This window comes from Sturnira hondurensis, unplaced genomic scaffold (assembly GCF_014824575.4).
Source record: "Sturnira hondurensis isolate 20B ecotype Veracruz unplaced genomic scaffold, ASM1482457v3 Scaffold0005279, whole genome shotgun sequence".
In the NCBI taxonomy this organism is placed as follows: domain Eukaryota; kingdom Metazoa; phylum Chordata; class Mammalia; order Chiroptera; family Phyllostomidae; genus Sturnira; species Sturnira hondurensis.
Window position 1 is genome coordinate 2,961,330 of NW_028077910.1, and position 26,416 is coordinate 2,987,745.

Genomic DNA, 26,416 nt, shown 5'->3' on the forward strand with positions numbered 1-26,416 from the left:
TTCTATGTTGGATTTCAATAAAAATGTTTTCACCCTAAAGCTAATATAATACTGTACTATTTGGTTTTTCAATAATAACTTGCAAATGCAACAATGTTGATAAATATAAGTGTGAGTAAAAGTAGGTTTGCAGTTGTTATGGAAAAAGACATGAAGGTTATGATTAATACAATAACTTTATTATCTGTGTTTTGTGTACTAACAAATGGAAACCCACTTTTGCCAACTTCTGTATTTCTAGTGTTTCAATTAGAGATCCCTGTGATGAGAATTTGTTAAAATGCAATGGTAACCATTTTAAAATTTACTTATAGTTTGTGCTATGAGCAGAAGTTGTTCATTATTGCTACTGGAAGGAAATCAGAGAGAATATTCACTTCCCATTAACTTTGTAAGAGTTGGCTGCCAAGAAACTGGGCAGATATAAAATTGATCTCAGAAATCTCTGAGTTAGCAATTATAGGGTCGATTGGATGAATGTCAGAGGGAACAATAATTGTCCAAGTGGAACTTGAGTAAATGTCCTATCCAGATTAACAGAAGTGGCCCACATGCACTAAAAAGGTTGCTACATTCTACGCTGTATAACAAGCCCATTAGACAGTAATATGTGATTCAGCCTCATAGTGCTACTAATCTCTTAATATGTGTACTAGTTATTTTTACTTTTTGAGCCTTTATCACATCACCTCAAGGTTCAATGAGCATCCTATAACAATGATTAAGTTATTTGAAATTTAACCAGATGATCATTTTCATGAGCACCTTCAAAACCTCAAGCCATGCCGACACCAGACAGAGCCACCCATAGACTAAAGGTCAGAGATGAGACATCGATTAATGTTAAAAGATTGGATTTGAAGACAAATAAATATTTTAAAAACCCATACTATTAAAACTTAAATATTTTAGTTTTAAGTCTTTTTTTCCTGTAAATAAAAATGCCTTCAATGATGTTATGGTGAATAAAAGAAAATAAGAAAACATTGGTGTTCACAGCCTTTTTTCACCAGGCACATGGCAGTTTAACAAATTTGAACTTTGTTTTCGGTTTTGTTTTTATTTCCTCCTTCCATTCTCTACTGTGATTTATTATTGAAGAGACATGGTAAGAAGGAAAATGAAGGCTTGTTTCCTGGTTTCATATTGACACCTCTCAGAGTGGTATAAACTTCTGGATAAATGCAAAGTGGGATATTGAACTATGTATTCAATTATTACAGAGCAATTCTTTGTAATATTTCATATAAAGTACAGATTATAAACTCTTCACCCTACTTACCTGGAGAAGTCAAACCTTTTAAATACCCAACAACATTAGCAACTGTTTTGAATTCTGTGACTGTCTGAATGTGCATGCTGACAATTCTTTCTTCTGGAAAAAAAAAATAAAAGATGAATTTGTTCTCTGTATTTTGTGTCTTTTCTTAGAACATTCAAAGTTACTTATCCAGCATCATCAGCAAAATAATTTTGAACAATTAAATTTTTATAGATGACCAGTTACACTTTATGGACAAATATTCATTCAATACTTTGTGCTGATCCTATTGAGGTGCGTACTATGCAATGAGGACAGAGATACAACTACTTAAGCCTCATAGAACTGCAGAGCCATAAATAGGCAGTTCTCACCCTTGCATTTAGAGACACAATGGGGTTCAACAAGAGAGCACACAGAAGATGACCTTGGGAAGATGTGGGCAACTCAATACTTTTAAAGACATTTTTAAAAAATCAGATTAAAATATTTCCAAAGAATTTTAATTTTTTTCTAATGTCGGAAAAAGAACATGTGGAAGATAAACTGTTCTATATGATTCACTGCTACATTTTCATTTTGCAAACTATAAAGTATTACACAAATTAAAATATTCTGCCCTGGCTGGTGTAGCTCAGTGGATTGAGTGCCAGCCTGTGAACCAAAGGGTCACTCGTTCGATTTCCAGTCAGGGCAAATGGCTGGGTTGCAGGCCAGGTCACCAATAGGGGGTGAACAAGAAGCAACCATACATTGATGTTTCTCTCCCTCTCTTTCTCTTTCCCCTCCCCTCTCTCTAAAAAAAATAAATAAAATCTTTAAAAAAGTATACAGAGTCTTAAAAATATACATATTCTAAAATATTGGCTTCTTCATTTCAACCTGTGTTTGGAGGTCTCTCTCCGAATACATTGGTGGATATATTCAAAACATCCACGAATTATTCTGCCTCTTTGAGTTTTTCTAGTTATGCTTGATTTGATATTCAAAATTTTTGATAACAACTAAGGCAGAGATTCTACTTAGGAGGGACTCCATTCATAACCCTAAAGTGGTCTTTAAAGGCTTTTGGTGGCACCTTGTGTCAATCCTGTACTTAATAGATTCTACCAGTCATGGAAATTTGTAGGGGAGATTCAGGGGCAGCCAGATGGTGTGGTTCTAGGATGAAGTGGGAGGCAATAATAAAGCAGCTACTTCAAAACAGACATGCTGTAGTACCGACAGGCCCTCAAGTGTCATGTCTGACTGCTAGGTGAGAACTGCTGTGATAAAAGCTGCTTCCTCCTTGAACATACCCTATTAACAACTTACGTGGAAAATCAGTACAGTGAATCTGTCACAAGTATAACTAAAACAAGAGTGAAGAGACCCTGAAAGAATGTCTGGGTGCCTCATGTTTAAGAATGGAGAACTGTTTAAAGCCTGAGATGGTAGTTTTAATTTAGATGCTATGCAAGTTTTAGAGCACCCTCAGATTTACAGAAAAAAACATTAACAGAAAGTAGAGTTTCCAAATTATCCTCTCTCTTCCCTGCCCCAGCTACTAACATCTTGCATTAGCATGATGTATTTGTTGTAGTTGATGAGCCAATATTAATATGTTATTATTACTGAAGTCCATACTTTCCATTAGGGCTCACACTTTGTATTGTATACCCTTATGGATTTTGACAGGTGAATAATGACATACATCCATCATTACAGAATAGTAATCATATCCATCATACAGAATAGTTTCATTGCCCACAATATCTCCTGTTCTTTACATATTCATCCTTCCCTTCCCCTTCTCTCCTCCCCCCGCCCCCAGAGCCCTTGGCAACCACAGATCTTTTAAATATCTCCATATTTTTGCCTTTTCAAAAATGTCATATAGTTAGATTCATATGTTTGCTTTTAATATTGGTTTCATTCCCTGTTGTCAGCTTGTTCCAAATAGTCCAGACAAATTAAATTAGATAAAAGTCATTACCATATAATTTAAAACATCTTTCTAGCTTATTTTTGAGTTGGATATGAATGAAGAATTTTCTCTGGTTTTCTAAGATTCAGTATCATTTTTTTTTTTTTTGTAATTCAGCAGTTAGAAAACCTTACAATATATACAACTGTGCATTATATTGCTTGGAAAATTATCTTACTTTAACAGAGTGCCTTAAAATTTCTAATAGCCATTTTCACACACATATACTAATTTTCATTGTACATCAATAATTCTTGCAAGCACCAATTTAAACAGCTTCTATTATCTTATTTATTGAATGAAGCACATAGGAGCAAAAATGGAACTCAAACTCAGGTTTTCACATAAATAACATTTTTATCTGAACAAAAAGGCTTCTCTTACTGTAAGACTTCATTTTTTTAAATTATGATCATTCCTCATACATAAAATAATAAAAAATAATATAATATACAACGATGACTTATATCTAGTTTTAACATGTAATTTTACTACATTTTCATCAATACCCTTTTCCAACAAGCAAGTATAAGATCTTATAAATTTAGTTCTTATGAGATTAATGTTAATTGTTTCAATTTTTTTGTTATATAGATATAGATGAATAAATATAGGCAAATATAGGAATAGGCATTAACAGAGACATAAATAATTATTTTACAGGCTATGCCATGTTATACAAATAATGATGTTTTTACTTAGCTGTAAATCTTTTATAGCTTTTCATAGAAGAAAATGGAGATCTGTGTCATTCGTTTTACCTGCTAAGAGGTATTTGGTTGTAGAATCAATCCCAGTTTATTTTGCAGTTCTATTACGGAGATTTACTGAGGTAATTTACACATTTTTAATACTACATTGTGGCAAAGAACTTTTTTACATTTCTTGTGTATGTGTGCTATACATTCATAAATAGATAACTCAAAGTGTAATTTCTGAATTACAATATAGTATGGGTACCTTCAACTTTATTTGGCATGTAGAAATTTGTCCACAGACTTTTAAATTTTGATATTTTTATGTGTACAGGAATCTCATTATTGCATAATTTTGCACTGCTTTGATTACTAGTGAGTTTCAGCAATTTTTAATTCTAGTTTTTATTATATTCTTTGACCATTTTCCTTTTAAGTGTTTATCAATTTAGGTATTTTTGTGGGGATTTTAATTTGATTCTTCACTTGTTATATGTATTATAAATTCTTTTCAATCCATAATTTTTATTTTCCTGATATTATATTTTAAAATATTAATATGGTCATATTTATTAATATTCACCTTGAATATTTGTGGGATATGTTTGTTTTGCATTGGTGAGGAAACCTTTATTCTGATGTCAGAAAATGTTTTCCAAATGTTTTAAAGTTGAATTTTCAAACTTATAAATTTAATCCAGCCAGAATTTGTTATGAAGCAGACTTTCAACCTTACCTCTGTCTCATGGATAGCCAATTATTCTCATGCAATTTATTGAAGTATTAATTTAGTTGCTATCATATAATGAGATCTAATTCATACATGGATTTGTTTATAGTATTGCTATTGCATTTTATTTTAACCAGTGCCATACTGTTTAAATTAATATAACTTTTTAATGAATGAAAGGATGGTCTTCTATCATCATCATCATTATAAACATGTAATATTACTATTCAATATTGGGGATATTGTGGACCATTATTTTAATTTGAACTTATATATTAGTTTGTCATGTGTCATTAATAGACCTCTCAGGATTTTATAGAGATTCCATTGTATTAATGGACTCATTTGAGAAAATTATATTGTCTTCTATCCATGAATATGTTATGCCTCTCAATTTATTTTGATTGTTTTTATATCTTTTAATAAAGTTTTATTTTTCTTCATAAAAATTCTGCACAGCTATTATTAAATTTATTTTTACAGTTTCCCTGTTAATAAAATATACTTGTATAGCTTATTTTATTGTGCATAAGCATGCTATTTAATTTTGTATCTCGGTCATACAATGAGCCTTCTTATTAATATTTTATAGGTTCAAATAGGGGCCCTACAGAGTTTTTATTTCCTTAGTTTCAATCTAAACAATTACTTGTCGAACAGGATAGTCTTGTATTTTCCATTCCCGTTTTCACAGCTCTGACCTGCTGGTTTGTCATCTTGTCGGGACCGCCGAGGCCATATGGAGGAGGGGCAGCAAGGGCAGCTGTTCTTGGTACTTGCTTTGGGTTCTTCATTTTGAAAAGAGTGTTTCTAAGATTTTATCATTTTAAAAAAGACACTTGCTATACATTTCTGAAAAATTTCTATGATCGGATTAGAAAAATCATTTCTGTTCTTACTTTGCTAAGAGGTTCTATTATAAATAGATGTTGAATTGTGTTTTGAGATAATTGTAAGATTTTTCACTTTAGGATGTTAAATAAATGCATATATTTCTGGAATAAGCTTTACTTCATCAAAATTTATAATTTGCATTTTGTTATTATTTTAGGGGATATTTGTAAGTAATTAGTTGAAATTTCACTTCTCATTTGTCTAAATCTGATATTTGTGTTATACACTCTCATAAAATATTTAGAAATATTTGCCTCTTTTCCTAGATTCTGTAAGAGTTTATGTAGCATGGGAAATTATCCAGCTTACCAAAGGAGTGCTAGGATTCACATACAAAACTATTTGATCCTGGTATTTTCTGTGAAGGGGAAAATGATACATTTTCACGTAACGTATATTTTTATTTCATTTCATTCCATTAATATTTTCAAATAAATGTTGTTAAATGGTTATTAATATATTCAGTTTTTAAGATATTTTTCTTCTTAATTTATTTGTATTTCATTGTTTATTCTATTTTTACGTTTAAAAAAATTACTGCCACCCTGAGCACTATGGCTCAGTTGGTTGGATTCCAGGGCAGGGCACGTGCTGGGTCTCAGTTCGGCCCCCGGTCCGGGTGCATGCAAGGGGTAACCCATCCGGGTTTCTCTCTCACATCAGTGTTTCTTCATTTCCCTTTCTCCTTCCCTTCCCCTCTGTCTAAAAGTAAATAAATAAAATGTTTTTAAAAATTGCTGCCATTTAATATTACTTTGTTCTCTTTCCTATATGTAACATTAAATTATTTATGTCTTTTCCTCCTCTCATCAGTTTTGCTAGAAGTTAAATGATCAATATTTTCAAAAGCTAGTTTTAGATTTTATACATAATCATAATTATTTTTCCTTTGAATATTATATACTATTCATATTATTGGCTTTGATAAATTTTGCCTAAATATATTCTCTCTTTTTTTACTTCATTTCTTAAGTTAAATACTTAGCTCATTGCCTCTCTCTCTGTCTCTATGTGTGTGTGTGTGTGTGTGTGTGTGTGTACTCATCAAACTAATCAGAAGACTAATCAACTGCAACACTATCTGTATCACCCATTTCCCACTTGTCCATCTGAATCTCTTTTCCCCCATCATCCAGCTCTGTGCTCAGGTAGAGGACTTCTGTGGAGTCAGCTACCTGGCTCCTGTACTCATGGCTTCAGCTTGTGTTTAGCCAATGGAAGACAACAACAAGTAATCAGTTTCTTGTAACACAAATAGTATTTATTTTTCATCACACTCCCTGGTCAATTGCTGGCTGTGACTATATTCCTGGAAAGTCATAGCTCTTGTTGGAACATCCTCTCTTACTGCTCAAGGACTTGCCAGTTCTTATAACTATGCTCCCTTCCTGGCCCTTCACATTTAGGGGTAGTAACAATTACCAGCCTTACTGCAGTCACCATCCCTTTTCTGTTCCCATTTACCTATCCTCGCTTGTGCACAGGTCCTAGACTAAACTCCCTGGAATTGCACATTTTTACTGTATTATTGATTCCTTTATGGCAACCTAGTTTATATGACAATCAATCTAGGCATATTCATTGAGTCATCCGTATGTACTGCCAGGAAATCCTCGGTTGGAGAGGAGTGGAAGGGTTCTTTTTGTAGTAACATAATGGACTTGGATATTCAGATGAACTGAAAATACTTTACACTGCAGAATAGCATTCAAAACAAATCTTGCTAACAGCATGTAAGAACTAGAAAGTAAATAAGGACTTGCTATGTAAAAAATTAAGTTGTGACAGGACCCTGATAAATGAAGCAGTAAAGCTGATTTCAACCGGAGGGAATTTACTGAACTTGGAAAACCTTTAATCTTGATGTCCTCATAAGATACAAAGGTCAAGAGAAAATGTGTTGGGACTACCCAAGCTGGTAAGAAGAAAGTTCTGAAAACTGACTATTTCTCCATAAGATAGGAACCCTGAAGCACTGTAATCCTCACCCCCTTCCTAAGCACTGCAAAGAATTTTTTTAAATTTTTTTTCAAATGTTTTAATTTAATTATTTTTCAAGTACACTTTTCTATCTATTACTCCCATCCCATGAATGAAGAAAAGCAAGAACAAGGAATCCCTAAGAAGTTACAATTAGAGGACAATTCTAAAAGAATACTAAAATATATAACTTCTAAAATAGTGGTAGGAGAAATATAATGATAATAATCTGAATCTAAAGAGAAAAGAATAATACAAAAGAAAAACATAATAGGTGATGTAAAGAAGAAATCCAAATTTAGATGAAAAGTATAAACACAAATGCATCACTAATCATGTTAAATGTAATGGATCAGATGCCCCAGCTAAAAAATAATCAGACTGTATTTAAAATACAAATTAGTTGTTATTCATGGCACATGTTGAAAATGAAAGATACAGAAAGGTTGAAAATTTGAAAGATATAGCATAAAGTTACTAACCCCCCAAAAGCTAGTGTAGCAAAACTATCATCAGATCAAATCAACTTTAAGACAAGCATTATAGATATTAAAAAGATCACTTCATTGGATAAGTATTGCAACTAACTGGGAAGGTATACTATATACTTGAATTTATAAACACCTAAGAAATGACCTCAAATATATAAATAAAAAATCAACAGAACTACAAGGTAAAATGGACAGACTTATACTCACAGTAAGAGGTTTTGAAACTAGTAATAAAATATAGAATATCTGGGTGACCTGATTCATAAATTTGGCCTAAACAAACATATATACAATTCCACACCTGACAACTACACAGTACATATTCTTTTCTTTGGGGCCATAGAGGAGAACTCAAAGAATTTAAATCACATAGAAATAAAGTAGAAACAATACATTCAAATGAAAATCCAAGTCATTTATACTCAACCTCATTATCATACCATGATGCCAAACAGTGTATAAGTGCCTAAAGCATGGTGGAGAGAGTCGGGGGAGGGTATTCCAACTGGAGTGGAAACATAAAGGGCTTGTAATGAGAAGATGGCATCTGAACTGAGCTTTAGGGAATGATTGGGTTTACAACATAGAAACACAGATGGGCAAGACATATTTGGATAACATCGAATAGAATAGTAATGACAAAAATTGGAGATCTGAAGGAAATAGCAGAATATAGAACCAGAAATTCACTGAAGAGTCTCTGGCAGTTTTTCTAGGTTAGTAAATGACAGTGTTAGCCCATTATAAAAAAAGGATCATTCAAATATAAAGATAGGGATGTGCTCTAAGGAATTTTATTATATATATGTATATATTTATATATATTCACATATATGTATATATATGTACATATACAGTATAAAATTTAGTTGGGATTTCAATCATTTAAAAGAAGTGACAGGTACTGGAGAAATAATGTTAGAAGAATGTAAGAAACTGTAAACATTTCTGAGAAACACTGAACACTGAACAACATTTGTTAAAGTAATTTTTTTTCAAAGTGCACATCTCAGGTTGTCTTTAGGTCTTTTAGCAAACAAACCCCAAAAACTCTAGATGAAATCAAAGCTGGATCATTTCCCCAAATCAAATCTGTCAAGACACAAAGCTGAAAGCGTGAACAGTTCTAGGTGAATGACAGACCTGTGCCTCCTTCAGTCAACCCAGCCTGCACTCCCCAGGACATAGAGAACTGACTGTACTTTCCGCTGACTTTGGACAATGGGTTTCCCACCTATATTCACTCTGTTTAAGACCCTTGATGAATAGTCCTTCAAAGTGATTTCTGAAGTGTTTTTTCCCCCTTTGTTGAAGAACTTCAGACTGGCAGCTCATGAAGGCTAATCTTTAGTTCTACGAATCCTCTGTTATCAGCTTCCAGCTCAGACTCCTAGGTTCACTGTGCAAGTGACTGCTTGAAGAGCCATAAAATTGGTGTTTCACCATTGCACAGCTCAGTGACTCCTAACACCTAGCCTGCATTTGTCACAACACTGATCGTTCTTTCCTGAAGTATTCTAGCTCACTGGATGTTTTTGTGTAAAGAGTGGCCGCCATATCTGTATGCATGCTATACACAAGTTGTCTGAACAAATTACATTTTTACATCATGTTCTGCTGAATATTTTCTTCCATGTAGATGGCTGATATTTATTAAAGTATGCCCTTCTCTTAACAAATTTTCAATTTTCTTAACATACTTCTTCTTCTTCTTTTTTTTAACATATCCTAAAGAATTCTCTCTTGGGGCTATTCTGAACAGGTTGATTTGTCTCATAGGTAACAAAAATAAGTAATGCTGTATTCAACTGTACTAACATTTCCTGTTAATGGATATTTCCTGAAAAGCTAAAATGTACTACTTGCCAGTAAATTTTAGTATAGCAACAATTTGTGGATAATATGTTCAATACATCAATTTAAATCTCTGCTCAAGAAATGATAATGTATACTTCCAAGTAGCTGTTAACAAATTAGAAACAGAAATTCTTGAAATATGTTAAAATTATAAACAATATTGGTAGAGACATTATACTTTTCCAATAAGAGTGATTTTCATTAAAATATATAAAATTTTGAAGAGGAAAATAGTAAGTATAAGCCTAGGTATGTCCATGTGTGTATGTGTGTATGTATGTATATACATATATTCAAATGAGGAGATATGACCCAAACTTATATAAAATTTGTCATCCTGTCATCACTGATGATATTAAGTTTTAGGCAACTCAGAGTCATTTTTCTATTCATCAAAAATGACACATAAAACATTAAATTGTCTCTTTTAATTTGATGCATTTATATGTTTCTTCTAAATTACATTAATAGATTTTATACTTTCTCCTCTTTATAAAAATATATGTCATTGATTTTAACCAGAAGTTCAGAACGATATCTGATACTTTTAATCTCCCAGTTTTGTTAGATCCTCAAGGACAAAGATTGACAATACTCGTACATTAGACGAATAGGTAAGACCTATAAAATGTAAAACTATAAAAAATGACATAGAGTCAATATTCAACTATCTAATTAATGCAAATTATCTGTCTATCTATATGTAAGGACTTTTATCCTGCTTTTTTTTCTATGCTTCGTGCAATCCTTGGTTACCTCAGTGCTTTTTATGGAAATGCCATGCTCTCCACTTCACTTTCCTGAGCATATTTCATGAATGCAGATAATTACTTTGTTTCAAGTTCTATGGTCTGTATTAGTTACACAGCTTTTGGTTGTAAAAAATTGAAATACTAACATAAATTGACTGGAAAAAAGTTGGAGGGGGGATGTATTTACTCATATCAATGCCCAGGTCATTAGATTTTGCATCAGACAAAGCTTTAGAACTCAAACGATGTGAACAAGATTGTCTTTCTCCTTTATCAATCTCCTTCTGTCCCTAGCTCTCTCTTTTTCTTCCTCTCTCTCTCCCTCCCCATCATTCACTTATATCTTCCTTGTTGGCTCCATTCTTAGGTAAGGCTCTCCACTCAAGGTCCCAAGAAAGCTACCAAAAGATCCCAAGGCTACATGCTTACTTGTTCTGCCCTAGTGTCAAAGTGAGTCATTGCTAAAAGTCCAGAAATTGAGTCTAGTCCCTTTTGGGACAGAATTAGATCTTGAACCAAGCATGAGAATATGCTTGATATAACATGTCAATAAACTTGAGCTAATTGGGATATATTTCTATAGCTTGGATTACGGTTAAACCTACTCACACTACATTACTGGGTAATGTTGGCAGCCGTTATAACATGCAATATCATCCCAATTTACATACATTTCAGTTTAGATTTTTCTAAGACCAATTATAATCAGTGTATCCATGGGAAAAAGTTGATATGCCATAATTTCTTGGAAAGCAGGCCTACCCGGTTGCTTCTTTAACACTACAGTTTTAAACATGTCTCAGTATATATCTTACTATTCCTTCTACGCTTCATATATGTTGCTCAATTACCACAGAGATATAGCTGGATAGTGCTGTTCTGCTTAGTTATGCCATTATGATGCAGACATTTGGCATATTGTGGAGAACGTTGATATCATTATTTGATAAGGAAGAAAGTCGCTCATATAACACTTCACTGTATGCAAAAGTACTCAGATGTGCATCATGGTTCAATTCTCAGAACATCTTGAGACCCCGGAAAGTTAGATACCCTTCTGTACACGCAGACACCATGGCTCCTCACAGAGAGGTGAGGTGTGGGGCCAGCATGGGGACTCCCAGCTCACTGAGGAGAGGACAGCAGGGACACACAGGGGTTCTGGACATTTATTGAATTAATCAATTAATTAAATCTGAGCTTAAACCTAGTCTTTTAGAATTCCCATGCTTTTCTTACAACAAAACACTTATTACGGTGTCGTTAACATGTTTTAACAAATAGAGCCCAGAGTCACTTTGCGGGTTCAACGTAGAAGACAGAAAAACAAAACAAAACAAAAACCTCCCTATGGACTCTTCATTCCACTTTGAGGACATAGACTCATCATTGTTACTTATATTTTCCCACTTTGATCAATCAATAATCAGTTTAGGAAGCTTTCAATCTATAGGACTTTGAAAAGCTATGTCTACCACAGGGAAATTCTGAATGTATTCAGATTTTTTTAGACATCTTCACAACATTTTATGCCTTTGTTGTCAAGAGAAAAAAAGATGAGATAAAACAGGGGTCATTGAGCCTCCAGGTCTAGAAACTAAAACAGAGGCCCTCAGTTGAATTTCACAGTGATGAGATACAAGTTGAACAGTATGTAAAGAGCATTTGCTCTTTAGAACTCTAATGCTGAGGCTCAAGGCAGAAATCAGAGGTGGCATGGCTTTGACCCTACCATGAGCAGCTTAACTGCTTCAGTTTTATCCTACGTGGTCCAACAGGGCCTGACAAACAGCACTGCTGAATGCAAGCAACTCTCCGGCAATGATGCGTGAAGACAGAGAGATTTTTTAGTCAATTGCAGGAATTAGGCTGTAATGCTTTCTACGAAGGCACTTCATCCCTCAGCGAGCTGACAACTACCGACTGAATCTTGGCAGGCAACAAGACTGCTGAAGCTGAAACCAGGAAGCTACGTTAAGCAGATTTTCATGAAAGGACAAAACCCTTTATTTGTAAAGCTGCTTTTCTTTATTGTCATTTAAAATGTGTTTTCTCTTTTTTTCAATCTCTCGGCTTGGTCAACTCTCAGTCTTTGTCAAAATTAGCTTACAAAATTGTCCCTTAAAGAGCCAGAGAAAATAATAAATGCTCATCTTTAAAAAAAAGTTGTTTTTTTTTAAAGCACAATCCTAAACATGTCAATTTAAGAGAGTCAAAGTGATCATGGTTCTCAAAAAACTAAACAAACCAAAAAAACTACAAGACAGACAGAAAGACATTAAATATGTTACCATTATGTGGAAGTTCTACGGGGGTACAGGCACCGTTTTGGGTTCCATATTTAGGTGAAGAGACCAGTTTTGCAACGAGGGCCGCTGAGATGGGCTGCACTAGTAGAGAGGTGAGGTTTGTTCGGTCTTGCCTAGAGCTTCCAACTGTATTCAAGACATAAAGGAACAGAATCCTTGTCAAAAGAAATTAAAAACACTTGAAGAGAAGTTTTTTGTCATCAATATTTACATCAGGAATGGTAAGTTTATTTTGTTCATTCATTTGCTCCTTAGTCATATCTGTGTACTTATTAGCAATGATTTGAGGTACTTAAAAAAAATTCAGTCCAAATACTGTTATGTATCCTAATTAATGCTAGCAGATTGAATGCGCACACTTACCTCCATTCTCCACTGAGATGACAATAAAGTAATAAAAAAAGCATGCATCCACAGGGGCCAAGAGAATAAAAGAGACGATAGGACTCTACAAGCTGTAAAGCAGATGGATAATTGTCAACTGAAATAACAGACCAAGGAGACCAAATCCTAAGCCAGCAGAGAGGGGAAGCTGAAAAACAATGCAGTTTGTAGCACACGACCCAGAGGGGTGTAAGAATAGACAACACCAGCGACCAATTCATGTAGGGATAAAGAAGGGGAGAGAAATAAGAGAACTTGATGACATTCTGAATATGACAGAGCGTCTCTCTCCTGAGCCCCTCACTCACCCTGTCCACAAGAACAGTGTCTGTTTCTCTCTCATTCAGTCCAGGAGAATACTGAAAGTGGGGTGTAAGCAGAGGGACACAAAGTAAAGTGAATGGTGTGTCCCATACTTAAAATGGAATGGTGTTATGATTGCTGAGACTCCAGATATTTTGCTGCCTTGGTGTTCAGAATCTTCCAGCTAGGGCACCAAAAAATGCACTTCTATTAAATATCACCAGGTCAATAGAAAATATACAAAAATACTTAAAATCTGAAAGGCTACCCCAATAAAGCAACTTACCCAAGACACCCTAAATTAAGATCCATCACACAGTAAATTCCACCCATGCAAAGAACTTCAAATGAACCTAATCAATTTTGGGACTCTTAAGTGGGCAGTCTCATCCAAGGGCAAGGCTAAATAAAATGACACAGGTGCAGCAGACCCAGTGAGCACAGGAGTATAAGGTCAGGAGGCTCTGGAATGAGGTTTCCCAAGACAAAAATAAGGGAATACTGGGTACTGGTAATATCTTGGGAGAACAACTTCAGTAAGATCAGAGAGCTAGCACTTGAAGAATTTTGAGGTACAAAGAAAAATGAGAAATTCATAAAATGAGATAAATCTAAGCTTTGAAGAGAATAAAAAGGTTTTCAAGAAAGAAATGTAATCATTACACAATGTGAATATTTACATAAGCATAATAATATAAACCATGGCCTTTTAAAACAAAATTGATATTATTTCTATAGAGAAAAAAAGTCAAGGTTGAGGTACATTAGAAACTTGTGAAAGAAAAGTAAATGTTTATCTTCCATAGTGGTATGTCAATAAAACAGGTAAAACGGAAATATGAATTCAACTGTTTAAAATGCTCTTGAGACAGAGAAAGGCGAATATGAAAAGCAGTTAACAATTTAAAATGTTGAAAGCAATCATTTCCCTTTGGGAGACAGAGCGTTGAGAGGACACAAGGAAGTATGGGAGACGGTGACATATTCACCAAGCTGTTTATGATTTGCGTCCTTCTTTCAGTGCATGTTGCAGATAATAAAATGTTAAAATATATGTGAAAATACAACTGTAAAAATGGAAGATTGTAAGAGAGATTTTATGTGAGCATTATGGCCAATTGTTAAAATTTTATTTTCCTTGTTTTTTTTTCTATAATGATCATGGATTCCTTGTAAAAAAGGACATAAAAAGGAGAAAAAGAATAAATATATTTTTATAAATTAAACTTTATAGGGAGATTTGACTACATTCCTCTCTAAGTTTGAGAAAAAATAAATACTAGTGATAACACAAGTCAGGGAAAATATACAAGTACTCAGAGTAAAGAAAATGGAGAGAATACAGTAAACTGTGCTTAAGGAAAGAACTAAAAGATACCTTATTCAGTTTATATATTTATCTTGACTCAGAAGAATAAATACACAGCAGAATGACTTCACCGGGCAGCCAATAATGTTTGTGAACACAGCTATATTTTTCAGAACTTTTATTAGGGAAAATAATTGCCAAAGGTTTTCTTAGAATTTAATTTGATAAGACTGCAGGGGTGCAGAACTCAATGATACTGGTATCCAGGCTCCAGGAGACAAATTACAAATAAGAAAATACATTACAGAAGCTTTTCCTTAATTCATCAACTGGAAAACTACAAGATTAAAAAATGATATTTCGCTTAGGCCTGTGGCAATCATACAAGCCATGGCTTTGAAGAAAAAAATAATGAAGATTCAAGCTTAGAATCAGTTTTGTGGTATAAGCACTCTGCCACTCTCCTAATTTAGTAGCCCCTTTGCTGTGGATGTACGGCAGTGCACTTTGGCCATCATGCAGCTCATTGCTCCCTAATCAATTTCTTGTCATAGTACCAAAACAAGCTAAACAATTTGCAGAGCCCATTACAAAATGACTGACTATACAGGACTTCTTGTCCATATGGTACGGAGAATTTCAATATGGCAGTGGCAGAGAGTTAAATTAGGACTGAGTCCTTTTAAATGGGGTTGTCCTGGAGGTTACACAGGTTGCATGTCCCTGAACCACGTCCTGGTTCACGCAGAAGATGCTCGTAGCAGTACAGCCTGCTGAGCTAAACTACAGGAGACTCTCAGACCACAAGAAAATCGCTCCTGGCCACAAGTGACCAGGCCTAAGTGTGTTGCTCCAGCCCTACCCGGAGTCACAGTGACACATATCTCCAGGCGTAAACAGTGTGCACACCAGCTGAAAAGCCTTGGTATAGCCATTGCCTCTGCTTCTCCTGGTACGTCTTTTTCTCCTTCAGCCATTACCTTTGAAAGTTTTAATGTACAGGAGACAAGAAAATATAGTAGTTCCCCCTTTTCTGCTGTATCTTCTAGGTTTCAGATACCCACAGTCAGCTGAGGTCTGAAAACATTAAATGGAAAATTCCAGATATAAAAAATTAATGTTTTAAATTTTATACCATTATGAGTTGCACAATAAAAGTTCTCGCCATCCCAGTCCATCCCACCCCAGATGGGAACCACCTCTTTGGGCAGCAGGCCCACAGGTACCTGCTGCTCTCCTGTTAGTCACTTAGTAGTTGTCTTGGTTATCAGATCAGTTATCAGGGAGAGAGAGACTACATTTGCTTAACTTTGCATATAATATATTGTTATATTGATTTATTCTATTATTGTTATCACTGTTCATCTCTTACTGTTCCTAACTTACAAATTAAACTTTATCACAGGTATGTGCATATAGGAAAACAGCAGAGTATATGTAGAATTTCCTAGTATCCACTGTTTCAGGCACCCACTGGGGGTCTTAGAACACATCTCCTGAGGATGGGAGGAATACTGTAGCATTTATGAGAAACATGCAATCTGTTGTTTGGAAGTTTTCATGGATGTTAGGTGTTCACATGTTACCAACAAAATGAAACTTCTTAAAATTCTGCATAATGTCACCCCTCCCCAGTTCAAACACTCAACTCTTCAGCTTGCCGTTCGAGGCCCTTCACAATCTCAGACATATTTCCAACATTATTTTCCACCACTCTTCTCCCAAAACTTAAGCCATCGCCTATGTATTCTGTGATTCACATCCTCCATGCTCTTCCTTAAGCCCTTCCTTTCACCCCACTTGCTCTTCTCACCCATGTCTGACGCCACCTCACAAGTCACTTGCTACAAGTTTTCTCTGACATGCTCAGCTCTGTGTGATATATTTGTACCTTTTTTGCGGTGCTCACCATTTCTAATTAATATTATTCCCTGTGTGCAAACACTTTGTTTTTCCCTCTTAACAACAAAGTGTCTGACCTCCTTGTAGGCAAGGCCCAGGTCTTCTACCCTACTGTGTGGTTCTCAAAACCTCCCAGATTGTCAGGAACCTAACAGGGGCTCCATAGTGAATGGAAAGACAAAAGAAAAAATCAAGAGCTACTTGAAAAGTGATTTCAGTGACTCTCTTNGTGATTCACATCCTCCATGCTCTTCCTTAAGCCCTTCCTTTCACCCCACTTGCTCTTCTCACCCATGTCTGACGCCACCTCACAAGTCACTTGCTACAAGTTTTCTCTGACATGCTCAGCTCTGTGTGATATATTTGTACCTTTTTTGCGGTGCTCACCATTTCTAATTAATATTATTCCCTGTGTGCAAACACTTTGTTTTTCCCTCTTAACAACAAAAGTGTCTGACCTCCTTGTAGACAAGGCCCAGGTCTTCTACCCTACTGTGTGGTTCTCAAAACCTCCCAGATCGTCAGGAACCTAACAGGGGCTCCATAGTGAATGGAAAGATAAAAGAAAGAATCAAGAGCTACTTGAAAAGTGATTTCAGTGACTCTCTTTTACCAGTTTTTTTTAAAAGATTTTATTTATTTATTTATCTTTAGAGGGGAAGGAGAGAGGGAGAGAAACATCAATGTATGGTTGCCTTTTGTGCATCCCCTGCTGGTAGTTAGCCTGCAAGGAACCAGCCTGCAACCCATCCATGTGCTCTGACTGGGAATCGAACCCTGATCGTCTGGCTCACAGGCCCGCTCTCAATCCACTGAGCTATGCCAGCCAGGGCTTCTTTTACCAGTTTTATGAATGCCTAGAAAATGGAGCAGAGGTACAAGCAAAGATAAATTATGATTTTACTAATCTCATGCTGGCTATATGTTTATGATTTCTCCCCAACTAATTGCTCTCCCACAGCTGACATATTACATAGGCTTTCAAAACACACTCATCCCATGAATTCACTGATCGACCTTGCTCTAGAATTACCTCTTGTGGGGAGAAATATTTCTATAAATATTCTTTGTGATTATTTTATAAATAAAATAATCTTTGTGATATACTCATCTGTTAATAAAAGGTCAATAACCATATTCTCTTCTTCTCTAAAATGATCTATTAAGCATATGAAACAATATATTTAAAAGTTAAATGTGAATAAAACTTTGAACATGCACAAATCTTTGATTTGTTGTGCTGTATAAGTAATATACTTGCATTCATTTTGAAATATCTGAAGTAAGTGGTTCATTAATTTTTCACCTTCAGCTTAATGGAAATCTGACAAACAGTTCACTTTTGAGATCTATCACTAAAAGCGGGACTTTACAGGACATTAGGGAACTTTGAATAGAATCAAACACATGTACAATTTTTATTCAGTTATATTTTAAAACATTAATTAACTATAAGAATCCATTAGCTGTGAGATAAAAATCAGGAAGATTACATGCTTGATTGAAAAGGTATAATACCGAGAAGATTCTGACACTACATTGTGGCACTCTAACTTTTAGACTGCAGCATTTATAGCATCCTACCCTCTACATTGTGTTTGCTCAACAAAATCTGATTGACATCAACTTGTATTTTCCTAGAGAGCGAGTTCTCTCTTCACCTTATGCACTCTTTGTAATTCAGATAAAGATCCAAATTGACCCATTTCTTCAGTAACCCAATCTATGATACAATGCCATATTCATCTATAGAAAGAGGAAATTGGGTATAGAGTCCCAAGTTTGACTCCATCACTGCCTCACTGCTTCAAATGTAACATAGAAATAATTTCATTATGATAATAATGTCATCCCATATATAATACCTGAACAACCAAAGCGACACCAAAGGGTCTTCATAATGCTAATTTGCTGAAATAAAGAATACATGAGCTCTGAAGCCTAGAGACTAAACCATAGTGGTTGAAATGTAGAAGTAATGATGTTAAAAATAAGTAAAATGTTTTCTAATTTACATATTTAACAGGTTTGTGTTATTCTGCACACATTGTTGACGTCCACTTCAATCATATCTTGAAGTGGACGTCAAGAAAGCACGTATGGAAAGCACGTATGGTTACGTATGGAAAGAAAGCACGTACTCTGTGAGCCGCCAGCACTTTTTTGTGAGGCAAGATGGAATTGCTACTATTTTTAATCCTCACCTGAGGATATGTGTATTGATTTCACAAAGAGAGAGGAGAGAGAGGGAGATACCTCAGTGTGATCGGTGGGTTGCCTCCTGTACACACACTCACTGGGGATCATACTGCATCCTGGGTATAGGTTTTGACTGGAATCGAGCCTTAAACCTTTTGTTGTTGGTTGATGCACCAACCAACAGAGCCACACTGCCAGGATGACAGACACAGTTATCTTAAAATCAACTGGAAAGTCAGTATATGCAGGAAATTCCATTTGCCCAGATTATTAGGAAAAATGAACCTTCAGAGACTAGATGTTTTAGAGTCTGGGATACTCAGATGTAAGGCACCACTAAGGTGAAATAGTAAAAAAAAGTATGACGGTAAACAAAGAAGGATCATGTGTGGGTCAGTGACAAAATTTCTTTGTAACTTAACCCTCAGCATCTGACTATGCGTGTGTGTGTGTGTGTGTGTGTGTGTGTGTGTGTGTGTGTAGAGAGAGAGAGAGAGAGAGAGAGAGAGAGAGAGAAGTATGAGATTCCTATTGTAAGCATAGAGCCTTTCTATTCAATGTGTAGTCCCTGGACAAATAGTACTGCTGTGACCTGGAAACTCATTACAAATGCAGAATCTCAGACCCCCTCCGAAACCTTCTAGATCAGAATCCGTGGTCTAAGACTCCCAGATCACTCATTTGCACATTAGACAAGCACTGGTCTAAACCATCATATATTTTTGCAAAATATATAAATATTTTACATGTATGACCATTTATATAATATATAAACATTATATACACTAGTATGTATAATTATATGTACCGTGCATAATTATATTATATAATATATAAATTATATATTTTATAAATTTTTTTGTAAAAAGTAGGATGCCTGAGCTAACAAGGAAAATGGGGACTAATTTATTGATGGAGAGCAGATTGACAGCTAGTGGCAGGGGAGGTGAGGGTTGGAAGGACTGAGCAAAAAGGAAAAAGGACTCATAGACATGGACAATAGTGTGGTAATTGCTGGGGGTGGTGTATAATGAGACTAAATAATAATGGAAAATACAATAAAAATTAAATTAAAAAATAAAGTAAATAAAACATTTTTAAAATAGGATGAAGCATACTAGACTGTGGTTTTTACCTTACCCAGAATTAGAGGTGTCAGAGCCTTTGACTATCAATAAATCCTGAATCAATGGCTTTCTCAGAGAGTTTCCCTCAAAATGGGTAACAGATGAGGCTACTAAACAACAAGTTTAAATTAGAAATTTAGATTTCCTTTTGCTTTTGTTCTTCCTCTAAAATAAATTTCTTGATTTTAAGATCAAAATTATATTAACAAATATTTATTTCAATCATGAATACTTTAATAGCTAAGTGATTTCACTTTTTTCCTTTACTAGGTTTTCAACTATTATAATTAATTATAGCAAATGATTGACATAAGGTATAAATGCTTCCTACTTGCTAGAAAACCAAACAATCAGAAACTTTATTTATTTATTTATTTATTTATAAGTACATTTTTTAAATTTATTTTTTAAGATTATATTTATTTACTTTTAGAGGGTGAGGGAAGGAGAGAGGGGGAGAAATATCAATGTATAGTTGCCTCTTGTGTGTCCCCTTTTGGGAACTGGCCTGCAACCCATGCATGTGCCCTGACTGGGAATTGAACCACGATCCTCTGGTTCACAGACCTACACTCAATCCACTGAGCTACACTAGCCAGGGAGGGACTTTAGAAAGCAGGAATTTTTAAAACACAATTTGTGCTAAATTTTTTTGGAAAAGACCCAAATATCAAATGAACAAGTTGATGTCAGTGGTGTTATCCCAGAATATGTATTTTGTGTGGCTATCTCCAGAGAACCACCCCTTTGACAGAAATCATACCATTAAGTAATGGGCACAAATGTTAGTTATTTCTCTAAACTGACCAGTGCACTAAATTGACTATTTTGTTGACCTTGTAAATATAGCTGGCTAATCCTGTATTATTTTAGTATCTCATAACCTGCTAGTTACAAATATCACCATCTTCCCTCAAGCTAGTCAAATTCAGTGCTGTGTTTCTTAGGTTATTATTAAAATAAAATACTTAGCACTTAAATGTGCCTTGTATTATGTAGTCATCTCAGAGTTGGTTTGTATTCTATCTTCGTATAGATATACATACATATATAAACACATACATATATACATTTTTAGCATATAGAATTTTTTTTAATTTTAATTTTTAAATTTTTAAGGAGACAGGAAGGGAGGGAGAAAGAGAGGAAGAGAAACATCAATGTGTGGTTGCCTCTCGTGCATCCCAATGGGGACTTGACCCACAACGTAGGCATGTGCCCTGATTGGGAATCGAACCAGTGACCCTTTGGTTCACGGGCCAGTCCTCAATCCACTGAGCCACACCAGCCAGGGCCATATAGGAACTTTATTACTGATAGTTATAGTTAAAATGAAAATTGCTACTTTAAAAAAATATGTCATATTTTTACCTCCTCTCAAACTAATATGAATTGTAGGTATAAAAGCTGGCTGATGCCTGTCTACTCAAATCTTAGAGGTCACTTGCTCGGGGAATGCAAGTCCCTGTATGCGCCCCAGTATAAATCCTTGCTTACACATTTAGTAAACACTGCTCTGTTCTAGTTTCCTTCCTACTTTCAGCTCACTGAGCAGAATGTAAACTTCTCTGGGGCTATTTCACTACTGTATTCCCATGGTTTAGCACACTGCATAGTAAAAAGTAGGGGATCAGTGACTCTTTGAATGAATGATCCTCCCAATGTTCAAGAGAATAACTTGCTTCGTCTAATTGTAAGCTTAAAACTTATGACATTGAACCTGTAATCACAAAATCTTAGAAATAAAGATACAGATGGTCTCATTTTACTTCATTGGTCCTCTCTTATGAAAGCAACCTACTATGTCCCCTAATAATTATTATTTTAATAATTAAATAATGTGTTGACAAACACTGATATTTACTTTGACATTAAAGGGAACAGAAAGTAATATACTCATTAGTAAAGCAAGTGTCTGTATATTCCTGTAGTAAAAGAACATGTAGATTATGCAGGGCACATTTTTTTATTTTAAAAGGTAGGACAGAGGAAAAAGTCCTTGTTAATATCAATTTGTTAATATTTATATTCATATTTGCTCATTTAATTTAGCTTCTCCTTTTATAGTTATCTTCTTCAAAGTTATTGATCATAAATGACACAAGGCCAAATAGAGCCAGACAGCTTTTCTAATGAGTAAAAATATTTTTGTTGTGTCTATATGTATAAACAAGATTTAAGTGGTAAAGTAAAATTATTTGGGCAAGAGATCTCAAAATATAAATTGACATCATTTTCTTCCATCAAATACATTTTTGATCATACATATATTTGTGGTTGTGTTGTCTTGGAATTTGTTTAAAACTTGACAAATATTCAATTAAAGAACAGTTTTTATTGTAGTATTTTAAAATTTGGTGGCCCTGGCTGGTGTAGCTCAGCGGATTGAGAGTGGGCCTTCGGACCAAAGAACCGCAGTTCTACTTCCAGTCAGGGAATATGCCGGAGTTGCAGGCCAGTTCCAGGCAGGGGGCGCACAAGAGGCAACCACACATTGATATTTCTCTCCCTCTCTTCTTCCCTTCTCCTCTAGAAATAAATAAATAAAATCTTTAAAAAAATTTTTGCTTTAATAGAAAGGTGCTATTCTTTATTTTTGTCATACAGGAAATAAGCATAATATTTAATTATATTGTTCATTGAAATCTGGTATACAAAACAACGAAATTTATTGTTATTTACAGAGTTATAAGAACATAATTTTATAAATATTTGAAATGTTTTTGTAGTTTAAAATACATGGATATAACTACTTCAAAGACAAAGTCCATTTGTATATCTCAGGTAGATGATGGTCTTCATTAATGACAGTTTCTCTAAAGACATTCCTGTAGTCTGATCCTTTCTGCTCAAAACAGGACTTTCTTTAGTGTAAGCTTTATCTCACTAAATTAATATTTATAAATTTGTATTTTAAGTGAATATTTAGATGTACAATAGTAGTGGTAGTATTCAGATACCGACAAATGTTTTCTTAATTCTATTTCTAAGGAATAATTAGTTAAATAATAACTGATTCCCTATTTTATATGATTTAAATATTTCAATACTTTTGTATTCATCATTATGTACTCTGAGACTATTTCATTCTCAAAGCATTTCAAGAACATGAACATTTGGAAGTAAACCATAAACTATATCATAACAAATAAACTAAGAGACAGATAAAATATCTTGTTTGTACTTCACTTTGAGGAGAGTAGTCTAGATTCATAACTGGAATAATTGGCCATCTGCACATTACTTATAATATAAGCAGAGCAATCCTCTTTACAGGCATCCCCCTGAGAAGCTTTTCAATCTCCAATTTGAAGGGTCTGAACATTGAAATAATTTGCAAAGTTTATAGGTTTAGAAAAAGAGTAGTTTGCATTCTTTAAAGATAGCAAATAAACTATGTGAATGTATCTTATTTGTTTTGTGGTTGTTGTGGAAGTATGCAAGCATTAATTTGCAATAAAATTCTTCATACATGATTTTAATGAGAACACATTATTTTATGAGACTGATTAGATAAACAGGCAGAAAACCAGTGCTTTATTTCTGGATTTACTTATTTTTCAATTGCTTTTTAATAATACAAGCAAAACATTATTAACACTTCCTCTCCTGACCTAAATGTGAGGTGACATGAGTTATCACACATGAGGTGCTTCTCATCTTTTTATTGTTTTGTGTGCATTTTCTGTTTCTGACTTGGAAATACTGACCCAAGTAAGGGACTCTGCCCTGGAGTCCAAGACACCACTATCTGGTCCTTACTCTGTCTTTAACTGGAAAGTGACTCTGGCAAAACTTTCACCATCTTTTGTACCTTTCAACTCATTACCTATACAATGTCTTAGGATTGCCATTTTTAAGACTTTGATTCAAAATTTGTCGACAAGAGATTACTTAAATACGCTTACAGTTTCTCCTGCAAAATGTGTTTTGAAGTCCTATACGGTACTTAATAATCCTGACAGGAATTTAAGAGAAAACTTTTTTATCTTGATGTTGAAAAAGCTGCTTGTATTCATATGGTTGTATCTAAATTTTGAGGTGGATACCCTACTGTCATTACAGAAGAGTCCTTCATATCTGGAGTGAGTAATATGAAGAATTTCAATAAATTCTTCTCCTGGCTTATAATTTTCCTTACAATATCATTAAAATTACTTTTTATTATTAATCTCATGTGGAATTGTGATATGAAAAATATCACTCAAGTATTTTGTTGTAGTGATTTTAGGAGAAGATATATTTGGGAAAAACAGAGATTTTTAAACATATACCACAAAACAATTCCCAGTTGATAACCACTGAAGGGTCATCAAGATTTTTTGGTGCATAAACTCTAGTTAAAATATTCTATTATTAACTCTTTTTTTTTTCTGACCTTAGACACATGAGAATTTTCTTACAAAAAAATCCCTGTGATTTCTTTTCACAATTTAGGAGTTTGTTATGTATGTACATTTCCTCAAAGTACTTTATAAAATGAGACCCAAATTCACACTAAATAAAGTCCTGAAATAAATATTTTGCTTCTTTGAGTATTTTCTTCCCAAGTGAATATTTTTTAGGGTATTGGTTGTTTTACTAAATAATAGGTCTCCTTTGAAGTCACAGCAAAGGCTGGGCTGGCACAGGGAGAGACATGGCAGTGTGGCTGTGCTCCGCACAGTCCTAACGGTCTAGTTAACAAGCCAGGGTGTTCCTTCCGGACGGGCATGGTGCCTTTGTCAGGTCTTTTGTGTAGGACTTCAAACAGCACCATGCACAGTCATCTTCTAAAAGCTTTTCCACGATAATGAAGGTTGAATAAAAATTCAAGATTATTCACTTTGTCCTAAATTTTCTTTCTAGCTTCTTCATTTAACCTTCGTAACAGTATATTGATGTAATATTATACTATCTACTACCTATCAAGGATCTTTTGGGTCACTCTTAGTCAACATTATGAATGCTTCTTAGAAGAAGTAGAAAATCGAAAAAGAATCTTAAATAACTGGGTAAGAAAAAAGTCCAGAAAGTTATTCCAGAGCAAGAAGAGATTCCTGCCTGGCTACTTTATTTAACTGCCACACTGCAGACATTGTGTTGGGATGGGACAAGGGAGGCCAGCAGAGGAGCTGGGAAGGGATAGAAGATCCAAAAGTCCAGCTATATGACTTAAATATTATTCAGTAAATGAAAGAGCTTCAGAGTGGCCAGAAAAAAAAAAAACAAAGTCTTTCACTAAGCATGTGAAATGAACCACCAAGGCAAAGAAGCAGCAGCAGACCTGAAGAGAACTGGTACACCTGAAATAAGGAAGCACAGATACTGATAAAGGATGATGTTGAATTCAGTGGAACAAAGAATGAACCGCTAATGAGTGTGTGGCCCAGCACTGTCCCATAATTGGTCAGTGGTCAGCATGTGAGCTCCATGAAGCAAGGTTTCTTGATTCCTCACTGGCGTTAAGAGATACTTTAAAAGTAGTGGCTAGAGCCCTAAAGCACAATTACTAGAACTGCTCTCTCTACGTCCATCTGCCCGTGTGTGATCATTGCTTTGTCAGAATCTTTTACACAATGTATAAGTTTTAAACTATAAAAATGTATACAAGAGAGATGATTCCAGGCAAAAGAATCCATATGAACAAATTAGCTGTGGTAGGACAATAAAGGTATGAAAGAGAAAGAAAAGTAGCTGATGTTAACTGGTAATTACTATATATAATATAGATTAAGGTAGGGTTACAGAGTCTTTGTTGTGGTAGGTTTCAGATAATTGATTAAAAACCATGAAAAGTAAGTAAGTACTGGAAACTTTTATAAGGTTTTGAATAGAGAATTGATACCATGAAAGTGGATTTCAGAAATATTGATGTGAAAGTGATCTGTAGAAAGGAAAAGAACTAGAAAAAATGCAATGAAAACAACAAAAATAAATTCTATGTGTGCCAGACAGGGCTTGGTACTTCTTGGCATAGGTTATATCATTCCTTTGCCATATTTTATATACAATACAACTTTTCAAACTGGTTATTGTTATTTCCATTTTACAGAAATAACTCTAAAGCCCAGACACTTTAAAATGCTTAAAGTGACATGGCTGGTAAGCAATAGAAGTGGACTCGTTCAGATCCCTTTAGAACATCAAATCAAGGTTTTGGTGTCAATACTGTTAAAAGCTATTACAATTTCTCAGCAAGAAGTAATATGTGCATGAAGGATATCTAGGGAAGAATGATCCATGTGAAAAGCTTGGAGAGGCATAACTGTCAAGAC

General features: G+C 34.7%; 1 protein-coding gene across 2 annotated transcripts in view; it reads right to left on the reverse strand.

Moving 5' to 3' along the window:
• Window positions 1-26,416, reverse strand: part of NAALADL2 (N-acetylated alpha-linked acidic dipeptidase like 2) — a 926,327-nt gene that overhangs the window by 314,847 nt on the left and 585,064 nt on the right. For both annotated transcript variants that reach the window (XM_037046503.1, XM_037046502.1), the window contains exons 6-7: window positions 12,918-13,061; window positions 1,283-1,375 (exon numbers count right to left, since the gene is read on the reverse strand). In XM_037046503.1, the coding sequence (XP_036902398.1) occupies window positions 1,283-1,375; window positions 12,918-13,061 (237 nt within the window). The remainder of the gene's footprint in view (window positions 1-1,282; window positions 1,376-12,917; window positions 13,062-26,416) is intronic.